Here is a 23,869-nt window from a genome sequence, read left to right on the forward strand (position 1 = left end):
TTTGAGACATTTGAATTATAGATGCTTACTTATCAGTGTAATGACTCCCCTGCTCTTACTTGAGCCAGCACTAAAGAAAACATGTCCACCCCATATCTTCCCAACTTTTTCAGCTTCCTGTGGGGAAAGTTGAGTTTCTTGAAGAAACACTATATGATATTTCTTACGCTTAAGAAGATAAATAACCTTCCTTCTTTTTATGGGATGCCCCAACCCATTCACATACCACGTGGAGAGAGACAATCCACTCATATTAACATTTGACATTTTGACATATGAGAAAAAATAGATTGTGTGTCAAAAACAAAATTATAAAGACCACATTTCAACATTAGAGCAACAATCAAACCCCAAACTTCCCCCAGATCCAAACAAACAGAAAAAAGAAAAACCTGCGCATTAACCCCACACACGACAGCGCCAACTGGCGTCCATCCCTCCAAACTCAAACAGTCCATGTACACCTACGAGAGCCCCCGTGACACTTTTGCCGTCGGAATGCTCAGGTGTTTCTATACAAATTTTGTGAGACAGAATTACACAACAAAAGATAATCTATAAAACAAACTCCAACCAATAGGAGGCATAAGCACAAAGAATGTGCAGATTCATCCACAACACTGTCCTGAAGGAGTGTTATTCCACAAAACAAACCCCAGCCGCTAGGCAGAACCAGCACAAAAGAAACTAAAAAGGCACTCAGTTCCTCGAACAGTCAAGTGAATGTTCAGTGAGTTGGTCCACTTGTCTGCAATGTGAGTACCACAAAATAACTTACTCACTCCATTGACTTTATGAAGGACAATGCTTGCAGTGGGCATGTGAATGTTTTACGGCCATCCTTAGCATCTATTCTCAATTTGTCTGGGAACATCAATGCAAAAGTGACCTTCCATTGGTGTAAGAGTTTTTTGCATTCCTTGAATCGATCACGTTTCTCTCTTGTCGAATTCGCAAAGTCTGAGAACTAGAAAATGCTGTGGTTTTTCCAAGAATGTCTTCCTTTACTCCTCGCCTTGCGTAACACGAGATCTTTATCGGGTGATCTCAGAAATTTGGCCAGAATTGATCGGGGCTTGTCTCCCTCAGCGGATCGCCGAGCCGGAACCCTGTGAGCTCGCTCCATTTCCAGCTTATTGCCTGTTATGTCAAGCAGACTCGGGAAGAGCCCGTCCAGGAATTCTACCATATTCTGACCCTCTGCTCCCTCAGGAATTCCAACAATACGGACGTTATTCCACCGACTACGATTCTCCATATCCAGCTTCTCCCAGACGCGTTCCAAATCCACCTTGGTCACTAGCGGTTTAGCAGATAATTCCCTCTCCGATATCTCCAGATAATCAAACTGTTTCTCGACATCGCCCACTCTTGTAACCACCTCAGTGAATTCCGTCTCCATGGCAGTGATCGATCGACGTATTACAGCAAGATCCTCCAAGTCAGCAACGACCTTCGTCAGCATTGCCGACATGTTCAACAATCTCGCCGAATTTCCCACACTTCTCTGGCCAAATCGGCTCTCTGGTCCACGGCCTTGTCAGGGGTGTCAGCTTGAGCATGTAAGTGTCTTTTAATGTCTCCAGAGCCTGAGGATTTTGAATTCTTTGACATATTGTCCTCCTAGAACAGTTATGGAACAGGGTGTATCGAATCTCACCAGTTTATGACATCGCCGTTTGCACGTCCGAACCTCGCATGGCGTCACGTGACTCGTCCTTGTAAATCCTAAACTTAAGTACTGCTCATCATATCGTCGTCTTTTGGATTTGACCCCTGAAACTGAAGGATTTGAATTTGGTGTTCTTAGAAACCGCTCCATTGTAATTACAGACTAATACATCATGTCTGCTTTATTGGTGGGCTTGACAAATATCAGAGAAACTTCACAAAGTTTCTTGATATATATTGTTTTTTTTTTTTTTTGCCTATTATTTTCAGAACTGTTTAAATAATGTTGTAAATATAATATATAATATATACAATAGTTAAACTTAATACATATATATATATATATATATATATATATATATATATATTAATTAATTAATAATTTTTTTAACCACTCACCGCGCCTCCCCTGACATGCTCTAGTGCCCCCCTGGAGAGGCGTGCCCCACACATTGAAAACCCTTGCCGTAAGTCATACATGCAAAGTCATTGGGCACTGGGTATGGCTATGAAGTTTTGGTATTTTCATGCAAGTATGCGCCAAGTCTAGGCACAAGTGGGTTTGGTGAAATCGCGTGCACAAAGCGCTAATTAGCTGGGTCAAGTGCAAATTTTTATGCATCATCAAATCTTCCTCAGAGCCGTGTAAAAGTATAAAAGTCCACCACTAATACAGTTGTACGAATGCTCAAAGTGTTCGATCAGCTGCTCAAATTTTATTGCAGCTGTTACATATTATCTTATTAATCTTACCATATTACCACAAGTTTGGTGATCTCAGGTTTTACTATCCTTGTGGGGACATTTGGTCCCCACAATGCAGTATAAACATGTACACACACACACACACACACACACACACAGAATTGCATTTAGAATGTTATTTACATTTACCTTTACATTTGCCATTAGTATAGAAGTATTTATTTATTTATCAGTAATTCTACAGACATTAAACAGTTTTGCTTCATTTAAAATAGTCTGCCTGGTCATTTGGAGGTGTAAAACACAATCAAATAAATTAGACCTGGACCAAACCTAACTTTTGAATTCATACATTAATCCAACCTAACTTTTTTGCTCCTATACTTTTCAGTCCTGTCTCAAAGGAGGAATTAATCTCCATCCCAGAATTCTCCCCAGTAGATTCTCCCCAGCAGAATGGAATGAGTATTGTGCGTGCTCTAGAGGACCTACTGGATCTGACGGGGCAAGTTGCTTATCCAAGACTTTCTCCTGTACCCAGCCTGGGTGACTGCAACAAGAATCTAATAGAAGGGATCTGTAGCCCTGGCTCTGACTCTAAACTCATTCCCACTAACCTTCCAACCACTGACAAACATGACCTAAAATAACCTGGTAGGTTGAACGTAATTTATATACTCCAATGAACAATTAGATAGAAGATCTGACAAAAAAAGACATTATTTTTTAGCAATAACAAATATACAAACACTAACAATCCTGTAGCAAAGATAAAATAACATAAAAACAGATGTATTAATGTTCAAATTAGAGAAATAGTTAATACGTAGGCTACATTCATTTAAATACAGTGAGATCCAAAAGTCTGAGACCACACTGAAAATCCGAGATTCAAAATCGAATATACAAAATGTATTTATAAGGATTTTGAAAATTTTAAACAAATAAATGTTATGACACAGATTAATAGAAAATATTGTAGATTCTGTACTATTTCTAGGTCACTAATAATTTGTAATGAAAGAAAAAAAAAAACATTTTACAATAAGGTTTAATTGATGAACATTAGTTAACTACATTAGTTAACATGAACTAACAATAAAAAATACTTTTACAGCATTTATTAATCTTGGTTAATGTTAAGTTCGACGTATTCTAATACATTTGCACCCCTGTGTAAATAGCATCTGCCACACAGGGCAGCTATTTGCAACCCAATAGTCTGGTGGCACCACAGAAATATATACGACAAACTAACCAATAGATGTCACTGCAGCGGCATGGGGTGTAAAGACGGTGTGTGAATGTGTAGTGTTGTCCTAGCGACCGCAGTTCTAATCTGTGTTTTGTCCCACTATATTTCCTATCCGATTTCCTGTTTCCACTCTTAATATTTCCTTTAATACTACTTAAAATAGTAGATAAAAATGCAGTGATTTGGCCACGGTGAATGTCAGGGAGTGCAGAGAAGTGTTTGATCCGGAGGCGGGGTCTGTCGAATGCACTCGTTCCCACGTGAAACCAAGGTTATTTTTTCTAAGGGAAGGTTAAGGTTAGGTTTAGGGGTAGAGGTAAATGTAGTGTGTCTGTGGGACTCTAAATAAACACAATAAACACTGCAGTGATGCCCATACTGTATGTTAGTATTTAAATATGGGTGCAAATAGTATCTGATACTATTTGCGCCAGGGTGCAGTTAGTATCTACCATTATTTGCACCAGGGTTGGGGTGCAAATAATATCTGCCACTATTTGCACTGGGGTGTAAATAGCATATACCATTATTTGTACCAGTGTGCAAATAGCATCTGCCTTTTTAAAATCAAAAGTAGTATATGTTAATAGTAGTTAATGCATTATGAACTAACATGAACTAACAGTGAACGGTTGTATTTTTATAAACATTAACTAAGATTCATAAATGATTTAAACAATATATTGTTCATTGTTATTTCATGATACTTAACACATTTACTAATGTTAATTTAACCTTATTATAAAGTGTAACCAAAACAACAACAGCTATAGCGGTCTCGTAATTTTTGTCCCCACTGTACAGAATAAACATGAATAGACATGCACATGCAACTATAATCTACTAATATAGACTATATACTTTTGTTCATTAAACAGGTAACACGACAGAGAGTTCATTGTTGCAGCAGACTGTGAGGATCAATCATCTCTTTCAACAGAAAAGCAGAAAGGAGAAAAAATGGAAATAAAGGGGAAGACAGAAAAAAATTTCTTTGTTGGGCATGAGTGGAATGGAAATGCATCCATTGAGTTCTGATCTTTTCATTATAAATAATATTATATCCTCCTGCCTTCTATCTAAACAGCACAAAGGTCAAGTTTTCAACCAATTTAACAAAGAATATCTGGTTCAATATTATGGACAGAATTTAACTCAAGTGTGAAGTGTGCACTATATATGCGTGTTTTGTGTGGATATTTGTTTATATACTAATAAGGATGGCCAACAATTGCTAAGTAAATTGGTAAGATGGTTTGGACATAATACTTTGAAGGTCTCTTGGCATCATCATTGCTGGATGAAGACAGAACACTGATTGGTTCTCTTACATTTTTGGAAGTGAATCTCAGAGGATATGAACTCTTTGTAGTTAAAAATACATGATAAGAAGTACTCTTTAAACAACTTTCATTGGTAACAGAGTTTTATTCTAAATAGTTTTGTTGAGTAATTGTTTAGTATATTTATTATAATTGCTGTGTATTCTTTGCTCAACTGACTAAGATTCCTTGTCTTGCATCACACTTTACTGAACACCCGGTTTGCTATAAATGTTTGTACTGCAGTACAACTTCATAGAATTTTCTTTCACAATCATGTATGGCCAGTGATGCATACAGTATGCATAATATAAAAATTCAAGGCAGTAAGCCTATTTTCAAGCCCTAGTTTACTAACAACTAACTTAAATATTAGTGTTATATGCTTCCTCCGGTTCCATCACTGGAGCTATCTTATCATGGTAGCTTCAGTCTATTTCTCAGAACTTCTCTTTAACAAATGTAAACCAATTATATCAGTCCTGACTATTCCTTGACATCAAAAAAAGTATTGTGGTCTAAATCAAATACCCATTGGAATGCATTTACTTAAAACATGTTAATAGACTGTGGGTGTTCCAGGTGTACATATTGGTGGATGGGTATTTCTTGTGTAATTGTTCTATTTTGTGTGGATGCACAAAAAAAGCTTACTTGAAAAACTATAATTAGTCTGCAGGGAACCTTTAAACCGGGTTATAAGAGGGTAACTCCTAGTGTCTCCACTTCAGTCTTTAGATTCACAAAGCAGTACAACAGTGACTTTAAAATGCGATAACTGTAAATGATGTGCATGGTGGAATGAGCATCAAGTGATAATTATAAAAATCAACAAATAAACTGTCTTTACCAGCTCATGTGTCTTCTGTACATGTTGGAATAAGATCTCTTGTCTCTGAATTTCACTGCAGCACACTACATTATTGCAGAATTTAATTATTTTACTTAATTTTTGAACCCAAAGAACGAGTCAACTGCATATTTGACTTCAGTTAAATTGTGAATTGCACAATAACACTGCCTGCTGTTTGGCCATATACTTCATCTAGTATTTTGGGTATGACATAAGTTCTTATCTATGAACACATTTTTTTTTTTTTATTTACTGATCCTGTGTTAAAAAATGAATGCTTCAAGTTGATGATCTATCACAGAGTGAAACCTTCACAGTATGTAATGTACAGTCCAGTAACACCATGGATGTAGATCAGTTATTTAACCTTACCTTGACATCCTCAGTTTATGCATGTAAATTGCTTTGGTGTAACAGCATCTGACAAGAAATGTTAACAACTTTTGCATTATCCTTTACATTAAAAAGGGAGTCTATGCTCATAGAGACCTTTAATAGCTGATTTACAGTAGTTATGATTGTTTGTATGATGACAAAATGAACATGTTGGCAATTACGAGTTTACATGTATGTGGTAAACGTATAATTCTCCCTTAAACTTAACTTTTAAGTGGATTCCCATATACAGTTTTTGTTAGGTATTAAATAAAAACTGTGGTATGGGTCAAAATAGTTTTTGTGGTAATTGATCTCAACTTGTATTTAAACTGGAACATTCCTTTAAGAGTCTTTTATTACATCCACACTAATCTGTTTTCATTTCCAGTTTCCATTTTCTTAAGTATGTGATAATGAAGCATGGTGGAGCAAAACACTGCTCCAGTGTGGATGACAGATGTAAACATAGCGAAATCAATGCGTTTCCAATCTAAACGTATTTGGGCGGACCTGGCCAACTCCAAGTGAAAGCTTCAGATTGCTTGTTCCTGCACTTCATTCCCGAAATGCACAAGCAGTCAGAAGCTCTTGACTGAAAAATACTTCAAGATTTGACATTCACATGTTCTCATTGCAGTAAACTTAATTCTAATCGTTAAAAATAGAGATTCATCTCTGGAATGCAGAAAAATCAACCAGGAAACAATTCTGAAAACGTGTTTATTTTTTCCACAATCCAATTTATTTGCTACGATAAATGGAATCCATCCTAAACCAAAGGGAAAAAATAATAAACCAAAAATATTCAGAGGTATTCTTGAAAAACAACAAAACGAACAATGAATTTTATTAAGATACAGTATATATATATATATACAGGTGCATCTCAATAAATTAGAATGTCGTGGAAAAGTTCATTTATTTCAGTAATTCAACTCAAATTGTGAAACTCGTGTATTAAATAAATTCAGTGCACACAGACTGAAGTATTTTAAGTCTTTGGTTCTTTTAACTGTGATAATTTTGGCTCACATTTAACAAAAACCCACCAATTCACTATCTCAAAAAATTAGAATACATCATAAGAATACATTAAGAATTAGAATACATCATAATAAAAAAACATTTTTAGAGAATTGTTGGCCTTCTGGAAAGTATGTTCATTTACTGTATATGTACTCAATACTTGGTAGGGGCTCCTTTTGCTTTAATTACTGCCTCAATTCAGCGTGGCATGGAGGTGATCAGTTTGTGGCACTGCTGAGGTGGTATGGAAGCCCAGGTTTCTTTGACAGTGGCCTTCAGCTCATCTGCATTTTTTGGTCTCTTGTTTCTCATTTTCCTCTTGACAATACCCCATAGATTCTCTATGGGGTTCAGGTCTGGTGAGTTTGCTGGCCAGTCAAGCACACCAACACCATGGTCATTTAACCAACTTTTGGTGCTTTTGGCAGTGTGGGCAGGTGCCAAATCCTGCTGGAAAATGAAATCAGCATCTTTAAAAAGCTGGTCAGCAGAAGGAAGCATGAAGTGCTCCAAAATTTCTTGGTAAACGGGTGCAGTGACTTTGGTTTTCAAAAAACACAATGGACCAACACCAGCAGATGACATTGCACCCCAAATCATCACAGACTATGGAAACTTAACACTGGACTTCAAGCAACTTGGGCTCTGAGCTTCTCCACCTTTCCTCCAGACTCTAGGACCTTGGTTTCCAAATGAAATACAAAACTTGGTCTCATCTGAAAAGAGGACTTTGGACCACTGGGCAACAGTCCAGTTCTTCTTCTCCTTAGCCCAGGTAAGACGCCTCTGACGTTGTCTGTGGTTCAGGAGTGGCTTGACAAGAGGAATACGACAACTGTAGCCAAATTCCTTGACACGTCTGTGTGTGGTGGCTCTTGATGCCTTGACCCCAGCCTCAGTCCATTTCTTGTGAAGTTCACCCAGATTCTTGAATCGATTTTGCTTGACAATCATAAGGCTGCGGTTCTCTCGGTTGGTTGTGCATCTTTTTCTTCCACACTTTTTCCTTCCACTCAACTTTCTGTTAACATGCTTGGATACAGCACTCTGTGAACAGCCAGCTTCTTTGGCAATGAATGTTTGTGGCTTACCCTCCTTGTGAAGGGTGTCAATGATTTAGTCTTCTGGACAACTGTCAGATCAGCAGTCTTCCCCATGATTGTGTAGCCTAGTGAACCAAACTGAGGGACCATTTTGAAGGCTCAGGAAACCTTTGCAGGTTGATTAGCTGATTGGCATGTCACCATATTCAAATTTTTTGAGATAGTGAATTGGTGGGTTTTTGTTAAATGTGAGCCAAAATCATCACAATTAAAAGAACCAAAGACTTAAACTACTTCAGTCTGTGTGCACTGAATTTATTTAATACACGAGTTTCACAATTTGAGTTGAATTACTGAAATAAATGAACTTTTCCACGACATTCTAATTTATTGAGATGCACCTGTATATATATATATATATATATATATATATATATATATATATACATACATATATATACTTCTCTTAACAAGTTTTTCTGGTCTGTTCTGTACGATTCAGTCATGTTTAGTCAAAAAGCCTGGCAAAAATAGTCTCTATATAGAACAAATAAGATAAACTCTTGCATGTGTGCATAGTTTAGTTTCCCTAGCTAAGTTGTCTGTACAACTTAATTATCAGGAGTTGGATTTCAGCTTCACCAGCATTTATGTCAATGGCCTTCAGAAAGAAATCTAGAGCTTCCTGCTTCCTACCCTCTGCCAAACTACGTTTCCCAGAAAGAACCAGTGAATCATACAAGTTCACAGAGGCCGTCTCTTTTGTGGATGTCACATCACTGCTAATGGAACTAACTGGTAGAATGGGTGTTTCTGGAGGAAATGTTTTAGGGGCACACTGGTCCATCATTTCACCAGACTCTAATTCAACATCCTCAGTGGATTCAGTTAAGGCACTGTGCCATTGTTCTTGCTCCTTGTCTCCTCTTGACTCTTCACTTTCTTCCTCTTCAAGCTCATCCTCTGTGTTTAAAGTTTCTCCACTTGGCTCCTCCTCCTCCATCACGTATTCATCTTGATGAATTTCACTGGCTTCAGATATCAGTTCTGATTCGTTTGTTCCATCAATATGCTCTGCTGACTCTTCATCAGAATCATTTCCGAGCACAGACATCATGAGAGACCTTCTAGATGCCGCTGACGTGTTCAGGCTGCGCCTGAGTCGAGAGCTGTCAATCAGAGAAGATTTTGGTGTGGAGGAGCCCAGCCTGCAAAGGCCATCAGCCAATGGGCTGCTAGTTAAACATGGCCTCTCTGACTCTTCCTTCTCCTCCTCTTCTTCACTGTCAGAAATTACTTGCCTCTTTTTCCTTGTCTGAACAGAATGCACATACGAGTCATCTGCACTTGTGTTCAAAGCAGAACGCTGTCTCAAATCAGATTCATGGTTACTGACTCCACTGTTGTTATGGTTACTGACTCCACTGTTGTTTTGGTTACTGACTCCACTGTTGTTTTGGTTACTGACTCCACTGTTGTTATGGTTACTGACTCCACTGTTGTTATGGTTACTGACTCCATTGCCCTCATGGATACTGGCTGCTTCCAGTCTATCTCCACTGACATCCATCTGAAGTTGAAACTCAACACTTTCTTCAGCTACAGATTCCCCTTCTTCATGAACTTCCTCTTCCTCAACGGAGAACATATCTACACTGTCCTCAAGCTGCAAATTGAAGTTTCCTTGAAGCAACTCTATCTTTGCCTTAGAAGACTCCCTTGCAGTGGCCATTGGAAATGAGGGCGATGGGAGCACATTTGAATGGGAACTGTCCGTCAGAGCTTTTTCGTCATCAAGATGATCAGACATTACAGAAAGATCTCCCAGCTTGGGGAACTTGTGCGAGAGCCTTGATGAGGTGTATACAGAGTTTTGTTGCTCATCCCCAGCATTTAAACTGTCATCCAGTGTGATCACATGATGACTATCAGCCAATCTATCAGCAGCAGGGATAACACCTGACCGAGGAGATGTGTCATCCACAAGCACACCTCCACCTACAACTTCCTCAAAAGACAGGGAGCTGTGCTCCTCTTCTTCCTCCAGTTCTGGCTCATCGAATCTGTTATGAGTCAGATCCACAGTGACTGGCAAGTCTTTGGTATGGGGAGGGGCTGGGCAGTCTCTACCGGCAGACGTCTGCAGACCATGCTGCCCTGATTGCCTGAGCCAAGCCAGTTCTGTGTTCTGGGCCATGCTGTCCATCAGCTGGCCATGCAGTTCTGATTCTGCCTGCATAAGCTCTTGTGCTTTCTGGACACGTGTCTGTATGTAGTGATGCGATTCTGCATCCTCAGGGACGTCTTCATCGGCATCTGACTCCTTAGTGAACATGAGGTCATGATCAGAGATGCCAAACATCTCCATACTGCGAAGGCGAGTGATGTGCTGGTCTAGTTTGGTGTCCGAGCGGCGATTTTGCGAATGCATGGCCTGTAGCTGCTGCTGAGTGGAGGATGAGCGCATGTCCTCGAGGTTAAACAGTTCTCGCAGCTCCTGCTTGCTGAAGTAACGGAATGGGTTTTTCTTATCGCCGGTTGTCTGCCGTATAAGAGAGTCTTTAAACACCTGCACATATAGAACCACAAGGGGAAAAATAAACAATTTTATTGTATTTCAGGCATTATTTTGAACTATTTTTTTTTTGACACTAGCAAAAACTAGAAAAAAGCTAGTTAAACTGTCACATCTTCACACATCTTAATGAAACCACTACTTGCTAAATAGTCAAATTAACACAAATAAGTCACCATATCTCAGTTCAGCCTTTAAGGAAGAGTTCACCCAAAAATGTAAATTGTCACAATTGACTTGAAGAAGACTGCATTTATACAGAAGTGTTAAAGGGATAGTTTAATGAAAAATGAAAATTCTCTCATCATTTACTCTCATGCTATCCCAGATGTGTATGACTTTCTTCTGCAGAACACAAACAAAGATTTTTTATGAATATCTCAGCTCTGTTGATCCTCACAATGCGAGTGGTGACCAGAACTCAAAAGGTTCAAAAAGGGCATAAAGGCAGCATAAAAATAATCCATACAACTCCAGTGGTTAAATCCATGCCTTCAGAAGGGATATGATAGGTGTGGGTGAGAAACAGAACAATATTTAAAGGTGCAGTATGTAAGATTCAGAAACCCTTGTTATTAATGACACCTGTGGCCATTAAGTGAACTGCAGCCAGCTACCTGTTGCTCGTGCACACACTCCATAGGGACGTGATGAGCGAGCATCAACGAAAACAATAACATAACGTAAAAAGAGACTGAACGTGATTCACCGACATAATGCTGACAGATGAGGTAGCATAATTAAAATTACACAGTTATGATTGTTTTACTACAAACTTTGAGACTAAACTAAAACTTATACTGATGCACACATACAGCTACATACTACCGAACTATACCAGACGGTTTACTGTTGCACTGCACTGTTATGTTGCACTATTGTATGTTTTGTATGCCATATGTTGTACTATGAATAATCAGGGTTGGGAGGGTTACTTTTGAAATGTATTCCACTACAGATTACAGAATACATGCTGTAAAATGTAATTTGTAACATATTTCGTTAGATTACTCCAGGTCAGTAACATATTCTAAACTTCTTCAGCACTGGTAGATTTTTTCACTTGTTTTGACTATAAATCAAATCAAATCACTTTATTGTCACACAGCCATATACACAAGTGCAATGGTGTGTGAAATTCTTGGGTGCAGTTCCGATCAACATAGCAGTCATGACAATGATGAGACATATACCAATTTACAATAACATCAAATTAACACAACACAATTTAAACATCTGTTATACACGTAATTACACTCAACAGTATACAAATAATAACATACACTGTACAGTATACAATACGCACTATATAGATACACATTATTCAATAAAAATAAAAAAATAAAAATATAAAAAAGTATATATAGTAGTAAATATAGAATGTACAGTATTGTACTTTATTGACATTCAGGCTGTCGGTTGATAGTCAGTTGTTAAGAGAGAACATGATATAATAATAATATAATTTATGACAGTCCGGTGTGAGATATAAGAGTAAGGGTAATAAAGTGCAGTGCTGATGTATTTTGATCGTGGGAGATCAAGAGTTCAAAAGTCTGATTGCTTGGGGGAAGAAGCTATCATGGAGTCGGCTGGTGCGGGTCCTGATGCTGCGATACCGCCTGCCTGATGGTAGCAGTGAGAACAGCCCATGGCTCGGGTGGCTGGAGTCTCTGATGATCCTCCGAGCTTTTTTCACACACCGCCTTGTATATATTTCTTGGAGGGAGGGAAGCTCACCTCCGATGATGTGTCTGGCAGTTCGCACCACCCTTTGCAGTGCTTTGCGGTTGTGGGCTGTGCTATTGCCGTACCAGGCGGAGATACAGCCAGTCAGGATGCTCTCCACAGTGCAGGTGTAGAACCGTGTGAGGATGTGGCGGTTCATTCCAAACTTCCTCAGCCGTCTCAGGAAGAAGAGGCGCTGATGAGCCTTCTTCACAACGACTTCAGTGTGGATGGACCATGTGAGTTCCTCAGTGATGTGGACACCCAGGAACTTGAAGCTGCTGACTCTCTCCACTGGTGCTCCATTGATGGTGATGGGACTGTGTTCTCTGTCTTTTCTTCTGAAGTCTACCACAAGCTCCTTTGTCTTACTGACGTTGAGGGAGAGGTTGTGCTCCTGACACCAGTGTGTTAGAGTGTGTACCTCCTCTCTGTAGGCTGTTTCATCATTGTCAGTAAAAACTCTGCCAGTACAGAAAGACAAAATACACATGTTAAAAATACATTCTCTGAAAAACCTAAATGTCTTATGCAGTGTTGTTTCTAAAACAAGATAAATCAAACTGATCTTGTTTTAAGGATTTTTAGATATTTTTACAGGAAAACAATACAAAAATTATCAAGGATATGATTTTTGCCCTAATATCAAAGGTCTTACTAGAAAAAAGAAATTATGATCTAATGTGAATTTTCTTGATAACAAAAATATGATCGTGCCTGGTAACCTGTGCATGTAAAATGGCTAGAAACAGCATTTTAGCTTAGTGTAAAGCTGACAATTTACACAAGGTTTATTTCTATTTCTTGTGCTCCAAACTTACTTCAAACTTACTTCTCTGTCTGCTCGTATGAATGTAACACATCATAAGAAAGTGTTTCACCGCTATTCAAATGCACTTTGGATCACATCATTTATATGTATCCATTTTTCCATCTGAAAGGACTAAATATTAAATGAAACAAATGACAATAAAATGCAAAGTAATCTCTTCAATAATCAAAATACATTTTGAATGTAACTGTATTCTAATTACCAATGATTTCAATTGTAACTGTAGTGGAATACAGTTACTTATATTTTGTATTTTAAATACATATTCCTATAACATGTATTCCATTACTCCCCAACCCTGAGAATAAGAAACCAGCGTATTTGCTTAAATTGATCCTGTATACCTGACATTTAGTATAAAGTTATGAAGCAAGGTAGCTTGCAATTCGTCAGCGTTAACAGGCAAGATCAAGTTAGCTAAAATTACACAGATAAATCCTTATGGCACTATATTTCACATGCTTTGCAGTTATGTAAGCTTACCTGTTCAATAAGAAGAAATCCAATTCAGGGTTGGTTTTGATCCCCAAAACCGAATGAAGGTCCTTCCAGGAATCAAATGCCCTGCCGATGTTCACTCTAGTTTTCACTCGACCACGATCACGTTCCCGCTTAGTCAGATGGGATTCAGTAGATAAATGTTTTTTTTTGGCTTACTCTGAGTTTGTGTAGGAGTCGGTGTTGTGCTGGGAGCCGGCCCTTTCCTGGATTCCATCTCTAAGGTAACGTTACCTAGTGTTGCAGTTTGTTGTCGCTGTTGAATAGTGGAAGCACTGAGGCAAGTCTCTCAGGAGCGCGCATAAACGTCACATCCTTTGACAAAAGCGACCCGCTCCCTTCGCATGAAAGTCAGTCTACAGGCTTTAATAGGCAACCTAGGAAGTCCGGGAAGGGGTAATTTTTTAAGTTGCGTTACAAGCCGTTCACACATTGGCAAAAAAAAAAAGGTGAATATTACATGAACATTTTTACATATTGCATCTTTAAGTCCTTTTTTACTATAAATCTCCATCTTTGACCAGCCCCAACCAGTAGGTGGCTGAATGTGAAAGTCACTTCCACACCTGAATATGGAAGTGAAAGTGTAGAATAAAGCTGTGATCACACATACATTCTCACGGCGAAATTACGCGGTTGAAGATGGCGTGGGCAGACGTTGATTGCCTGTGAAACCAGCAAAAATATAATTGTCAAACTGCCTTTTTAATGCTGCACTTTAAGGCCAACTCCCTGAGACTTATGTTAAAAAGAGTACAGTTAAAAACTCACCCCTAAAATTATATTCTTGTCCATTGTGAATATTCAGTGTAGCTTTTTACAAAGCACCACCCACACAGAGGTCACTGCCAAACCAAGCAACAAACCAAGCAACTTCCTATTGGTCAATGTCACGATTTGGTCAGCGCAAGGAAATTCTTTGCCACAGGATGTCTATCGTGTGAAATTCATGTTCACATGGATTCCCATTGAGATGACTGTAGTTCACCCGAAGAATTTTGCCGTGCAAAGGTATACATGACCGTGTGATATTAATCTGTTTCTCACTCACACCTATCATATTGCTTCTGAATATATGGATTTAAACAATGGAGTCTTATGGATTACTTTTATGTGGCCTTTATGTCCTTTTTTGGACCTTCTGAGTTCTGGTCACCATTCACTTGCATTAAATGGACCAACAGAGCTTTCAAAAAAATCTTCATTTGCGCTCAGCAGAAGACAGAAAGTCACACACATCTGGGATAGCATGAGGGTGAGTAAATGATGAGAGAATTTTCATTTTTGGGTGAACTATTCCTTTAAATGCACAGCAGAAAAAAACACCACGTTTAATTGTTAGGGTGAGAAAGAGTATGGAAAGTGGTCATGAAAAATGTAATTATTTTAGTAACATTGTGAGTGGACATCATGAAAAAACATTGTTGAAAATGATATATGACCTCTTTAAAGATGCTTTTTCTTACAATCACAGCTGTAGGTGAACTGCTCTAAGGCACAGAGGTGAAGTTAAAATTAAAGTAAAGTGTGAAATCTTTCTTTTCTTACCTGTCTGCGGTAAATCTTCTCCTCAACAGTGCCACAGGTGATGAGTCTGTAGATGATGACATTTTCGGTTTGGCCAATGCGGTAGGCACGGTCCACAGCCTGAGCATCTGTTGCAGGGTTCCAGCTCGGGTCAAAGATCACAACACGGTTAGCAGCAGTTAGTGTGATGCCGACGCCTCCCACCTGAGTGGTGAGGAGGAAGATAGTGTAGCATCTGTCTGTCTGGAACAGCATAATGCGCTTCTCCCTTTCCGCCAGTTGTGTCACCGTGCCATCCACGCGGAGCAGACGAAAGCCTCTGTTCCGCAGGACACGCTCCATGATGTCCAGCATCTTCCTTGACTGGGAGAAGATCAGGGTACGATGCCCCTCCTCACGGAGACATTCCATCAGAGACACCAGAAACTGCAGCTTCCCAGACTCACCGATCAAAGTCTCATCTGAAATATGATCAATCTGACTCGGTGCGGACTCGCTCTCACCTTCCAGAGGGGTGGAGTGAGTGGCAGATCCCTGCTCGAGGACGAGCCGAGTCACAGCTCGAGCAGAGAGGAGTCTGGGTTGGTCACAGAGCTTCTTGAGCACTGTGAGCTCTGCCAGTGGGGACCTTGTAGTCAGCAGTAGCTCCTTAATTTGGTCCAGTGAGATGAATTGGTTATAAATGTCCTCCTGCACTGAGCTCAGGTATGTCCACACAATAAAGTCATTCTTGCGTGTCAGCGATGGCATCTCTGCACCTTGACCAGCATTTGGACATTTGTTTTCTTGATCTTCCTTGTTCTGATTGCCTTCTTCATAAGCTTTCTGCTTTTTATTCTGAACATCTGCTTTTGTCCGCCTCAGGAAATAAGGCTTGATGATGTCCATCAGGTTTTGAGAGATCCTCAATCCAAGAGCTTTCTCTCCTGGTGTGGCGTCTTTCTCCCGTGCACGTGTGATTGGATTCTCATACTCTGTTTTGAACGTTTTGGAGGTTCCCAGCAGTGACCCCTGACAAGCAAAGTCAAAAAGCGCCCACATCTCTCGTAGGTTGTTCTGAACTGGAGTGCCAGTCAGTAGCATGCGGTTTTTGCTGGGATGGCGTGAGCGCTTTTGGCTGTTTTAGAGGATGAAGTTTTGATTTTGTGGGCTTCGTCTAGGATTACGTAATCCCAACGGAACTCACGCTGGTCATAGGACGCAAGTTGCTCGTAATTATTAATGAGCATCTGGTAGGTGGTAATGACGACACCACCCTTGCGCTGGATCCGTTCCAAGTTCCTGTTCCGCTCAGCTTTGCTGGCACCGTGGAACTCTTTCACCCGCATGCCGGGGGTCCACTTGCCAAACTCACGCACCCAGTTCTTTATCAGAGATGTTGGCATGATGAACAGCGTGTGATTGGCCAGCTCTGCATCGTACATCCCTGACAAAAATGAGATGACCTAGATAGTCTTTCCAAGGCCCATATCGTCTGCCAGGATTCCGCCTTTTCTTCCATCTCTGTATAGACTGTACAGGAATGCCACACCCTCTTTCTGATGCTCGTAAAGTTTGTCAAAAAGGCCTTTATAAAGCTTCAGGCCAGAATCATTCACATTCACAAACTCTTCCTCTTCCTTCTCCTCCTCTCTCTGAACTAGCTCCTGTATGGCCTGGATCCGTTTCTTCAGCTTGTCACTCGGCTGCAGCTGGTAAGCTAGCTGAAACAGCTCAAGAGCACGTGGCAGCTCGCCGCGCAGGGCAGCCTCCTTCCCCTCCTGCCGGTATCTGCAGAAGCAACAACACTAACTGTTACACAGAAACAACACAAGAGGGGGCCTGGGTAGCTCAGTGGTAAAATACGCTGTCTACCACCCCTGGAGTTCGCTAGCTCACTAGTTCAAATCCCAGGGTGTGCTGAGTGACTCCAGCCAGGTCTCCTAAGCAACCAAATTGGCCCAGTTGCTAGGGAGGGTAGAGTCACATGGGGTAAACTCCTCGTTGTCACTATAATGTGGTTCGTTCTCGGTGGGGCGCATGGTGAGTTGAGTGTGGTTGCCACGGTGGATGGCGTGAAGCCTCCATGTCTCCGTGGCAATGCGATCAACAAGCCGCGTGATAAGATGCGTGGGTTGATGGTTGATTTCAAGCAGAAACTTTTCCTGCAATGTGACATGCTATACTTCATCTTAAAAATTATGTGAAGAATTGCAAAGAAAAAGCCACTTTGAAACAGAAAAACAAAAAGAAAAGGTTAGAGTAGGCAAAGAAACACAGACATTGGACAACAGATAACTGGAAAAGAGTGTTATGGATCTTAACCCCATTGAGCTTTTGTGGGATCAGCTAGACTGTAAGGTGAGTGAGAAGTGCCCGACAAGATAGCCACATCTATGGCAAGTGCTACAGGAAGCATGGGGTGAAATGAGTATCTGGACAAACTGACAGCTAGAATGCCATGGATCTGCAAAGCTGTCATTGCTGCACATGGAGGATTTTTTTGATGATAACTCTTTGAAGTAGAAAGAGTTCTCAAATTGTAATAGTAATTTTTCACATGATTAATGTTCTGACTATACATTGTGATTAGTTGAATGCCACTTCGGTGAATAAAAGTACCACTTTCTTTCCATAAGAGCAAAATCTGTACATTATTCTAAACTTTTGGCCACCAGTGTAAATCTTTTTTTTTTTTTTTTTTTTACGCTAAATCTTCACTTTCACTTTTACATCTGAAAGTCACATGTGGTGCCTATTTAGTTTCACTTTCACTTCTGGAAGTGAGAGTGGAGATTTAGAGTAAAAAAACGACTTAGATATTGATCTGTTTCTCACCAACGCCTATTAGACATGGATTTAACCACTGGAGTCTTATGGATTACTTTGATGCTGTCTTTATGTGATTTTTGGAGCTACAAAGGTCTGATCACCATTCACTTGCATTGTTTGGACCAACAGAGCTGAGATATTTTTCTAAAAATCTTCTTTTGTGATTTCATTTATTTTATTTTGTTTTATCAACTTTCCTTTAAAAAAAAAAATAAAATAAAAAAAACTTAGCATCTCCTTCATGCCAAATGAATAAAATAAAAAAATGCAAAAATAAACATTTCACAATGAAAATTATTCAGAGATATGATTCAGACACTAAAAGTGGTTAATGTCAAATTATTATTGTATCATTAATAATGTTTTATTTAACATCAAGGCTATTTATCCATTAATACATTAGCTATTATTTTAGTTGATATTATTTTTAACTACATTGTAGCATTTGGTTACATTAGATTTTGTGTTCTCTCAGACCTGATTAACTTAATAAATATACAGTATAACACCCATCCGTCCCGCACTTTTGACTTCTAGCTGGTGAGGAGGCTTTTCAAACAGACAGATGCGTGAGATGAGCGAATGGCAGGGAAGTAGCACAGGGAGTGACAGTGTTACTCACTAGTACAGTTTATTTTGAATAAATGGTACGAACGGTCACGTAATTTAGGCGTGAGCATGACACCGGACTGATGCAGAGCGCGAGAAGCGAGTGCCCGTTTGTGTGCGATGTGTGTATTTGGACTAGGCCTATATCCGATAAAACAACAGGAACAGCAACTCTTTGCGGGTGCATTTTGTGCCACCATATTGAATTTCGGGGGCATTTTTGCCCAGAGCCCCTGTTAATTTCCGACCCTGGATGAAACTCTAGAGAGATGTAACAGGTGATTAAGTGTCTCTCTTCACCATGCAGCTGGTACACAAAGCTTTTTAGCTATTTCTGCCTTTCTTGTCAAATGTGCTGCATTATTACTGATGATGGAGCGCCAAAATATGAAAAGCGTAAAAACTATAGATCGCTCCAACGTCACGCAATGTTAACAGCTTTGTTGATTATGAACAGGAGCGATTGTTTTATCGTGTCGCTCGCTAACGAAGACGCAGTATAACGCCATTGCATGTCGAATTAACAGGTTTAAAAAGGTTTTTACGTCTGTAACATCTTAAGTTCAGTAACTATATCTTCCTCACTGTGCCCGCTTACTAAACTCAACAGGTGCTCAAACGTGCTGCTGACATCGGCTTGTGAGAGAGGGGGAGATAGAGCGAATTTACTGGCGCATTTTCTGGAATTACAGTTTGATACAGAAACAAGTTTATTGATTTGATTTGCTCATCTGTATCTATTGGTTTAATAATTTGCATCTGCACTGTAAAGTGAATAAACGTGTGCGGGAATTTCCCGCGCTATGAACGTGGAGCTTGCGGCAATGCAGCAATTTAACCACTGTAGTATGGATTACTTTTATGATACCTTTTTGTGCTTTCTGGATCTTCAAATTTCAGGCCACCTTTTAATTGCATTGAATGGGCCTATAGAGCTGAGATATTCTTCTAAAAATCTTTAGTGAGCGACTACATGACATACAAACGAATTTGTTACACTGCATGGCTATTTAATTTAAACTTTAAGAAAAAAAAGGGTAAAAGGTGATTAAAAATGGTGAAAAGTTGACAGTTGCATATAAATATACACTTTCCATTACTTTAAATTCAAATGTAACCTCTTAATGCAAAGGGAAAACATGTTATGCTTGAACAAGCTGATCATTTTGCTTAACTTTTTCTAAGCCTGTCATTTTGTACATGAACAGATCATTGTCAGCTCTGACATTATAGGTCAGCCGGTAAAAAACTGTAAACTGTATCACTGTGAAATGAGCTGAATGTTTTATGGCCATGTAATACAGAGTGAAGAAATTTTATGAAATTTAAAGAAATGAAATGCCCTATAAGAGGGACTGTGTGCAAGAAAAGCCAGGAGAACGGCCAAATTCACAATGATTAAGAAAAATTTTACAATGTAATTGTCACTTATCTGGTCTATTTAAGAGAGCTGCAATATGACAGACAGATAGAGTGGCAATTTTCTTTTCTTTTTTAAAGTACAAATATCTTGTGTATTCTCTCAATTAATCTTATATCGTAAAAACTGCTTACATTTATAAAATAAGAAAAAGTAGAAAAAAGTTTAAAGATTAAGTATAGCATGTCACACATCTTGACACGTCATGTCAATTATCCACAAACAATAAGACCTCCCCAGCTAAAGGTAGATTCAGAATGTAACTGTGCTTTAAATTTCATCATGGACAATAAAGAACAAACGTTCATATATGCTATTAACGTTGTGTTTCTGTACCTGTCGAACTTGTCCATCTTTTCCATGTCTATAGACAGAGACCTGCAATAAAACGAAACTCTTTTAAAGCATGTTCTGTATTTACAACACTCATGGATCGGAATCGAGCTTCACTGGTTTACTCATTAAATATTATTTTTTATTTTTTTAGACCGGCACAGACGTGATAATTTGATGACTTACCTCTCTAACTTCCCCGTGATTTCTTCTAGTTTATTACTTTCCATTTTGCGTTTATTTTTCACAGATTCTCATTGGAAAAAGCATGTATGTCTCTCGACCTCCAGTACGGGAGCAGCTTTGAACATATATTTTTGTTCGCGCGCTGCTCTCACCCAATCATTTGCTGCAAGACCGAGCATGCGCAGTATGTTCCTGCGTTTGAAGTGCATTTTTCGTAGGTTTTCTGACAGGTCCCGCCTCATGCGTTCGGATTGGCTACTAAGAGCTACTTACAAACGGTCTGCGATTGGGCAGTTGAGAAGTCGTTCATATAGACAGACATCATATCATATAAGCTGCAGAAAAACAGCCACTTAGTTCGATGTTTAGTGCATATTTTAAATGGTTAACATTAGACTAGACAAAACTATCACATGCATTTAAATAAGTAGTTTACAGCTTTGTAGATTAATATTATAATGGGGGCGAGGTAACATCGCATCTTCCACTGTATGAACATGTTTTTACTCTCTTACTGTACAACTGATAGACCCATTAAATATACAGTATAATCCATACAGCTCAATAATATGTAACATCATTTGTCACTTTTATTTTATCATTAATTAATTCCGCAATTAGTTTTTTCCTTATATATATTAACTATGTAGAGTGTTTAAACTTAAAGGTGCACTCACTAACTTTTGTCTTGTGTCATCTTGGACGTACACTGACACCTAGCCAATATCTTCAGATGTCATTATAGAAATGTAGTATTCAGTCAAACATGATTACTTTAATCAAAGATTGAAAGTGTCAAATCACAGGATGGTTACTAAGATTAAGCGAGTAGTATTTATTCGGCTGGTCATGTGATTTTTACGTGGCAGCCTCCATGTGTGGACCCTCTCTGTGTAGAAAAAAAAAACAGCTTTTATAAGGTTACTGATATGACTGGAGTCTTCATTTTAATGTGAGTGGTCATGATTTCCTACATATTTTGCAAAATTACAATTCATGTCTTTGGGAGTTAAACTTTTTAATGAGGAAAAAATTACTGAGTGCACCTTTAAATTAAATTATCAAGATGTGTGTTTGTGTAGCAAACTGAATATCAAGACATTAAAAGTAATGTAAATTACATGTTTATTAAAAAGAATATTATTTCAAATTAACAATTAGAACAAAGGGATAGTTCACCTAAAAATGAAAACTGTCATCATTTACTCACCCTCATGGCAGATGTGTATGACTTCTTCTGCAGAACACAAACAAAGATTTTTAGAAGAATATCTCAGCTCTGTAGGTCCATACAATGCAAGTGAATGATGACAAATTCAGAAGGTCCAAAAAGCACATAAAGGCAGCATAAAAGTAATCCATAAGACTCCAGTGGTTAAATCCATGTCTTCAGATGATAGATGTGGGTGAGAATCAGATCAATATTTAAGTCCTTTCCCCCCCCACTAAAGTAAAAGTGAACATGTAGATTTACAGTAAGAAAAGGGCTAACATATTTCTCTGTTTCTAGGAATATGGTAAGAAATACGTTTTTATATTTATATTTATACGTTATTAATATGTTTTACATAACTTATATTTCTTAGTTATATTTCTTACTTCGCTTACAGAAAAGTGAGAAATACACTATCAACTGTGAATTTAAAATGTTGTTTTCCAACCTTGCTGTCTTAAAATTATAATAATGCATCTGCCATATATTATTCAATCAATTCAAGTTATGCTTTATATTGAATAAAATTACCTTGAAATATTTTCAGTTCCAAGGGTGCTATGGGCTTACAATCAATTCACTGTACTTACCAATATTGCAGTCAGGACAGAAAAAAAAAAAGAAAAAAAAAAAAAATATATATATATATATATATATATATATATATATATATATATATATATATATATACATTACTGCTGCCTGGCTTCAAATTTTAGCTTATTCCCCTATGGAAATGAACAACTGTTTAATTACACTTTTTTTTTTCAGATAAATGGGTGATTCTGTAACTATAGGCACTTGACCTTATTTTTTATTTTTTTTTCCAGTATAAAAATAAACATTTCCATATGGTCTTCTATCTATCTAAAACTGAATTTCTTCACATTCCATCTCTATGCAATAATGTATTTCTTTTCCACAGCATTCTCAGAAAAGTCTGAAATAGTTAACTACAAAAAATACATATTCTCTCATGGGAAGTGATAGTTACCTTGATATTTTATATTCTTATATTTGGCATACAGTGAAACCATAGATGTGGGAGCCAGGCAAAATCGGGTTGTCAAAAAAAAAACAAAAACAAAAACAAAAAAAAACAATTCGTATCATCACTCATTATTGTTCAGGACAAAGTGATATGTTACATATAACAAACAATTTTCTTTCCAGTACATTTATTCAGCCATTTACTTTTTAATAAAAAGAAAAACACAAGTAGTTTTTCTACTGTCAAAACGACAAAGTGCCAGTAGTTATAGAATCGATAACCATCCAATCAGAAGGCGTCATCAGCTGGTGACGTATAAACAACTTTCGTCCAATCATTTGACGTGTAAATATATCAATCGCGGGAGTTGAAGGTGTTGACATGATAAATTGAGTCCGCCCGGTAAATCGAGTCAACATGGGGGTAACTATTTGTAATGCCTGAGCAAAAACCTATCATGTTATTGTGATATCATGTCATTGAAGTCTAGGCTAACTGAAAAATACAAACAACGACACATCTTTAATTTCACAATCTATAACTTCAGTTATATATTATTATGTGTAACATATGATTTAAAAGACATTAAATGTTGTATTTACTTAGTTGAAACAGCATATACCATAAAGTGAATTTGTAAATTTTTTAATCAGGCACTGAATAGAATACCCATTACCAGCTTTTTAAGCCAATGGAATCGCTGTGATGTTATATAGGCACTCGATTTACCGGGCGGACTCAGTTGATCATGACACCAAAATACGGGTGGGGAAAAAATAACACAATTTTCAAAGACTGTGATGATGCGTTTCCGCCTTATTTAGCAGCGTAAATCTAGCAAAAAAAATTTATATGATCATTTTTTTAAATATTGAGTGTAATTTTATAACATT

At 38.4% G+C, this 23,869-nt stretch overlaps 2 protein-coding genes across 3 annotated transcripts in view; one reads left to right on the forward strand and one right to left on the reverse strand.

Moving 5' to 3' along the window:
* Positions 1–6,136, forward strand: part of LOC127439580 (MAP7 domain-containing protein 2-like) — a 50,816-nt gene extending 44,680 nt beyond the window's left edge. For both annotated transcript variants that reach the window (XM_051695757.1, XM_051695759.1), the window contains exons 17-18: positions 2,768–3,030; positions 4,510–6,136. In XM_051695757.1, coding sequence (XP_051551717.1) covers positions 2,768–3,026 — 259 coding nt within the window. In that variant the 3' untranslated portion in view covers positions 3,027–3,030; positions 4,510–6,136. The remainder of the gene's footprint in view (positions 1–2,767; positions 3,031–4,509) is intronic.
* A 2,571-nt stretch (positions 6,137–8,707) lies between these two features.
* LOC127439581 (DNA excision repair protein ERCC-6-like) lies at positions 8,708–20,895 on the reverse strand. Its single transcript, XM_051695760.1, is given in 5 exon segments — positions 8,708–10,822; positions 15,435–16,510; positions 16,513–17,183; positions 20,590–20,631; positions 20,773–20,895. Coding segments are annotated over 5 exon segments (3,813 nt in total). The 5' UTR covers positions 20,817–20,895; the 3' UTR covers positions 8,708–8,842.
* Between the last annotated feature and the right edge of the window lie 2,974 nt (positions 20,896–23,869).

Source organism: Myxocyprinus asiaticus, chromosome 4 (genome assembly GCF_019703515.2).
Source record: "Myxocyprinus asiaticus isolate MX2 ecotype Aquarium Trade chromosome 4, UBuf_Myxa_2, whole genome shotgun sequence".
In the NCBI taxonomy this organism is placed as follows: domain Eukaryota; kingdom Metazoa; phylum Chordata; class Actinopteri; order Cypriniformes; family Catostomidae; genus Myxocyprinus; species Myxocyprinus asiaticus.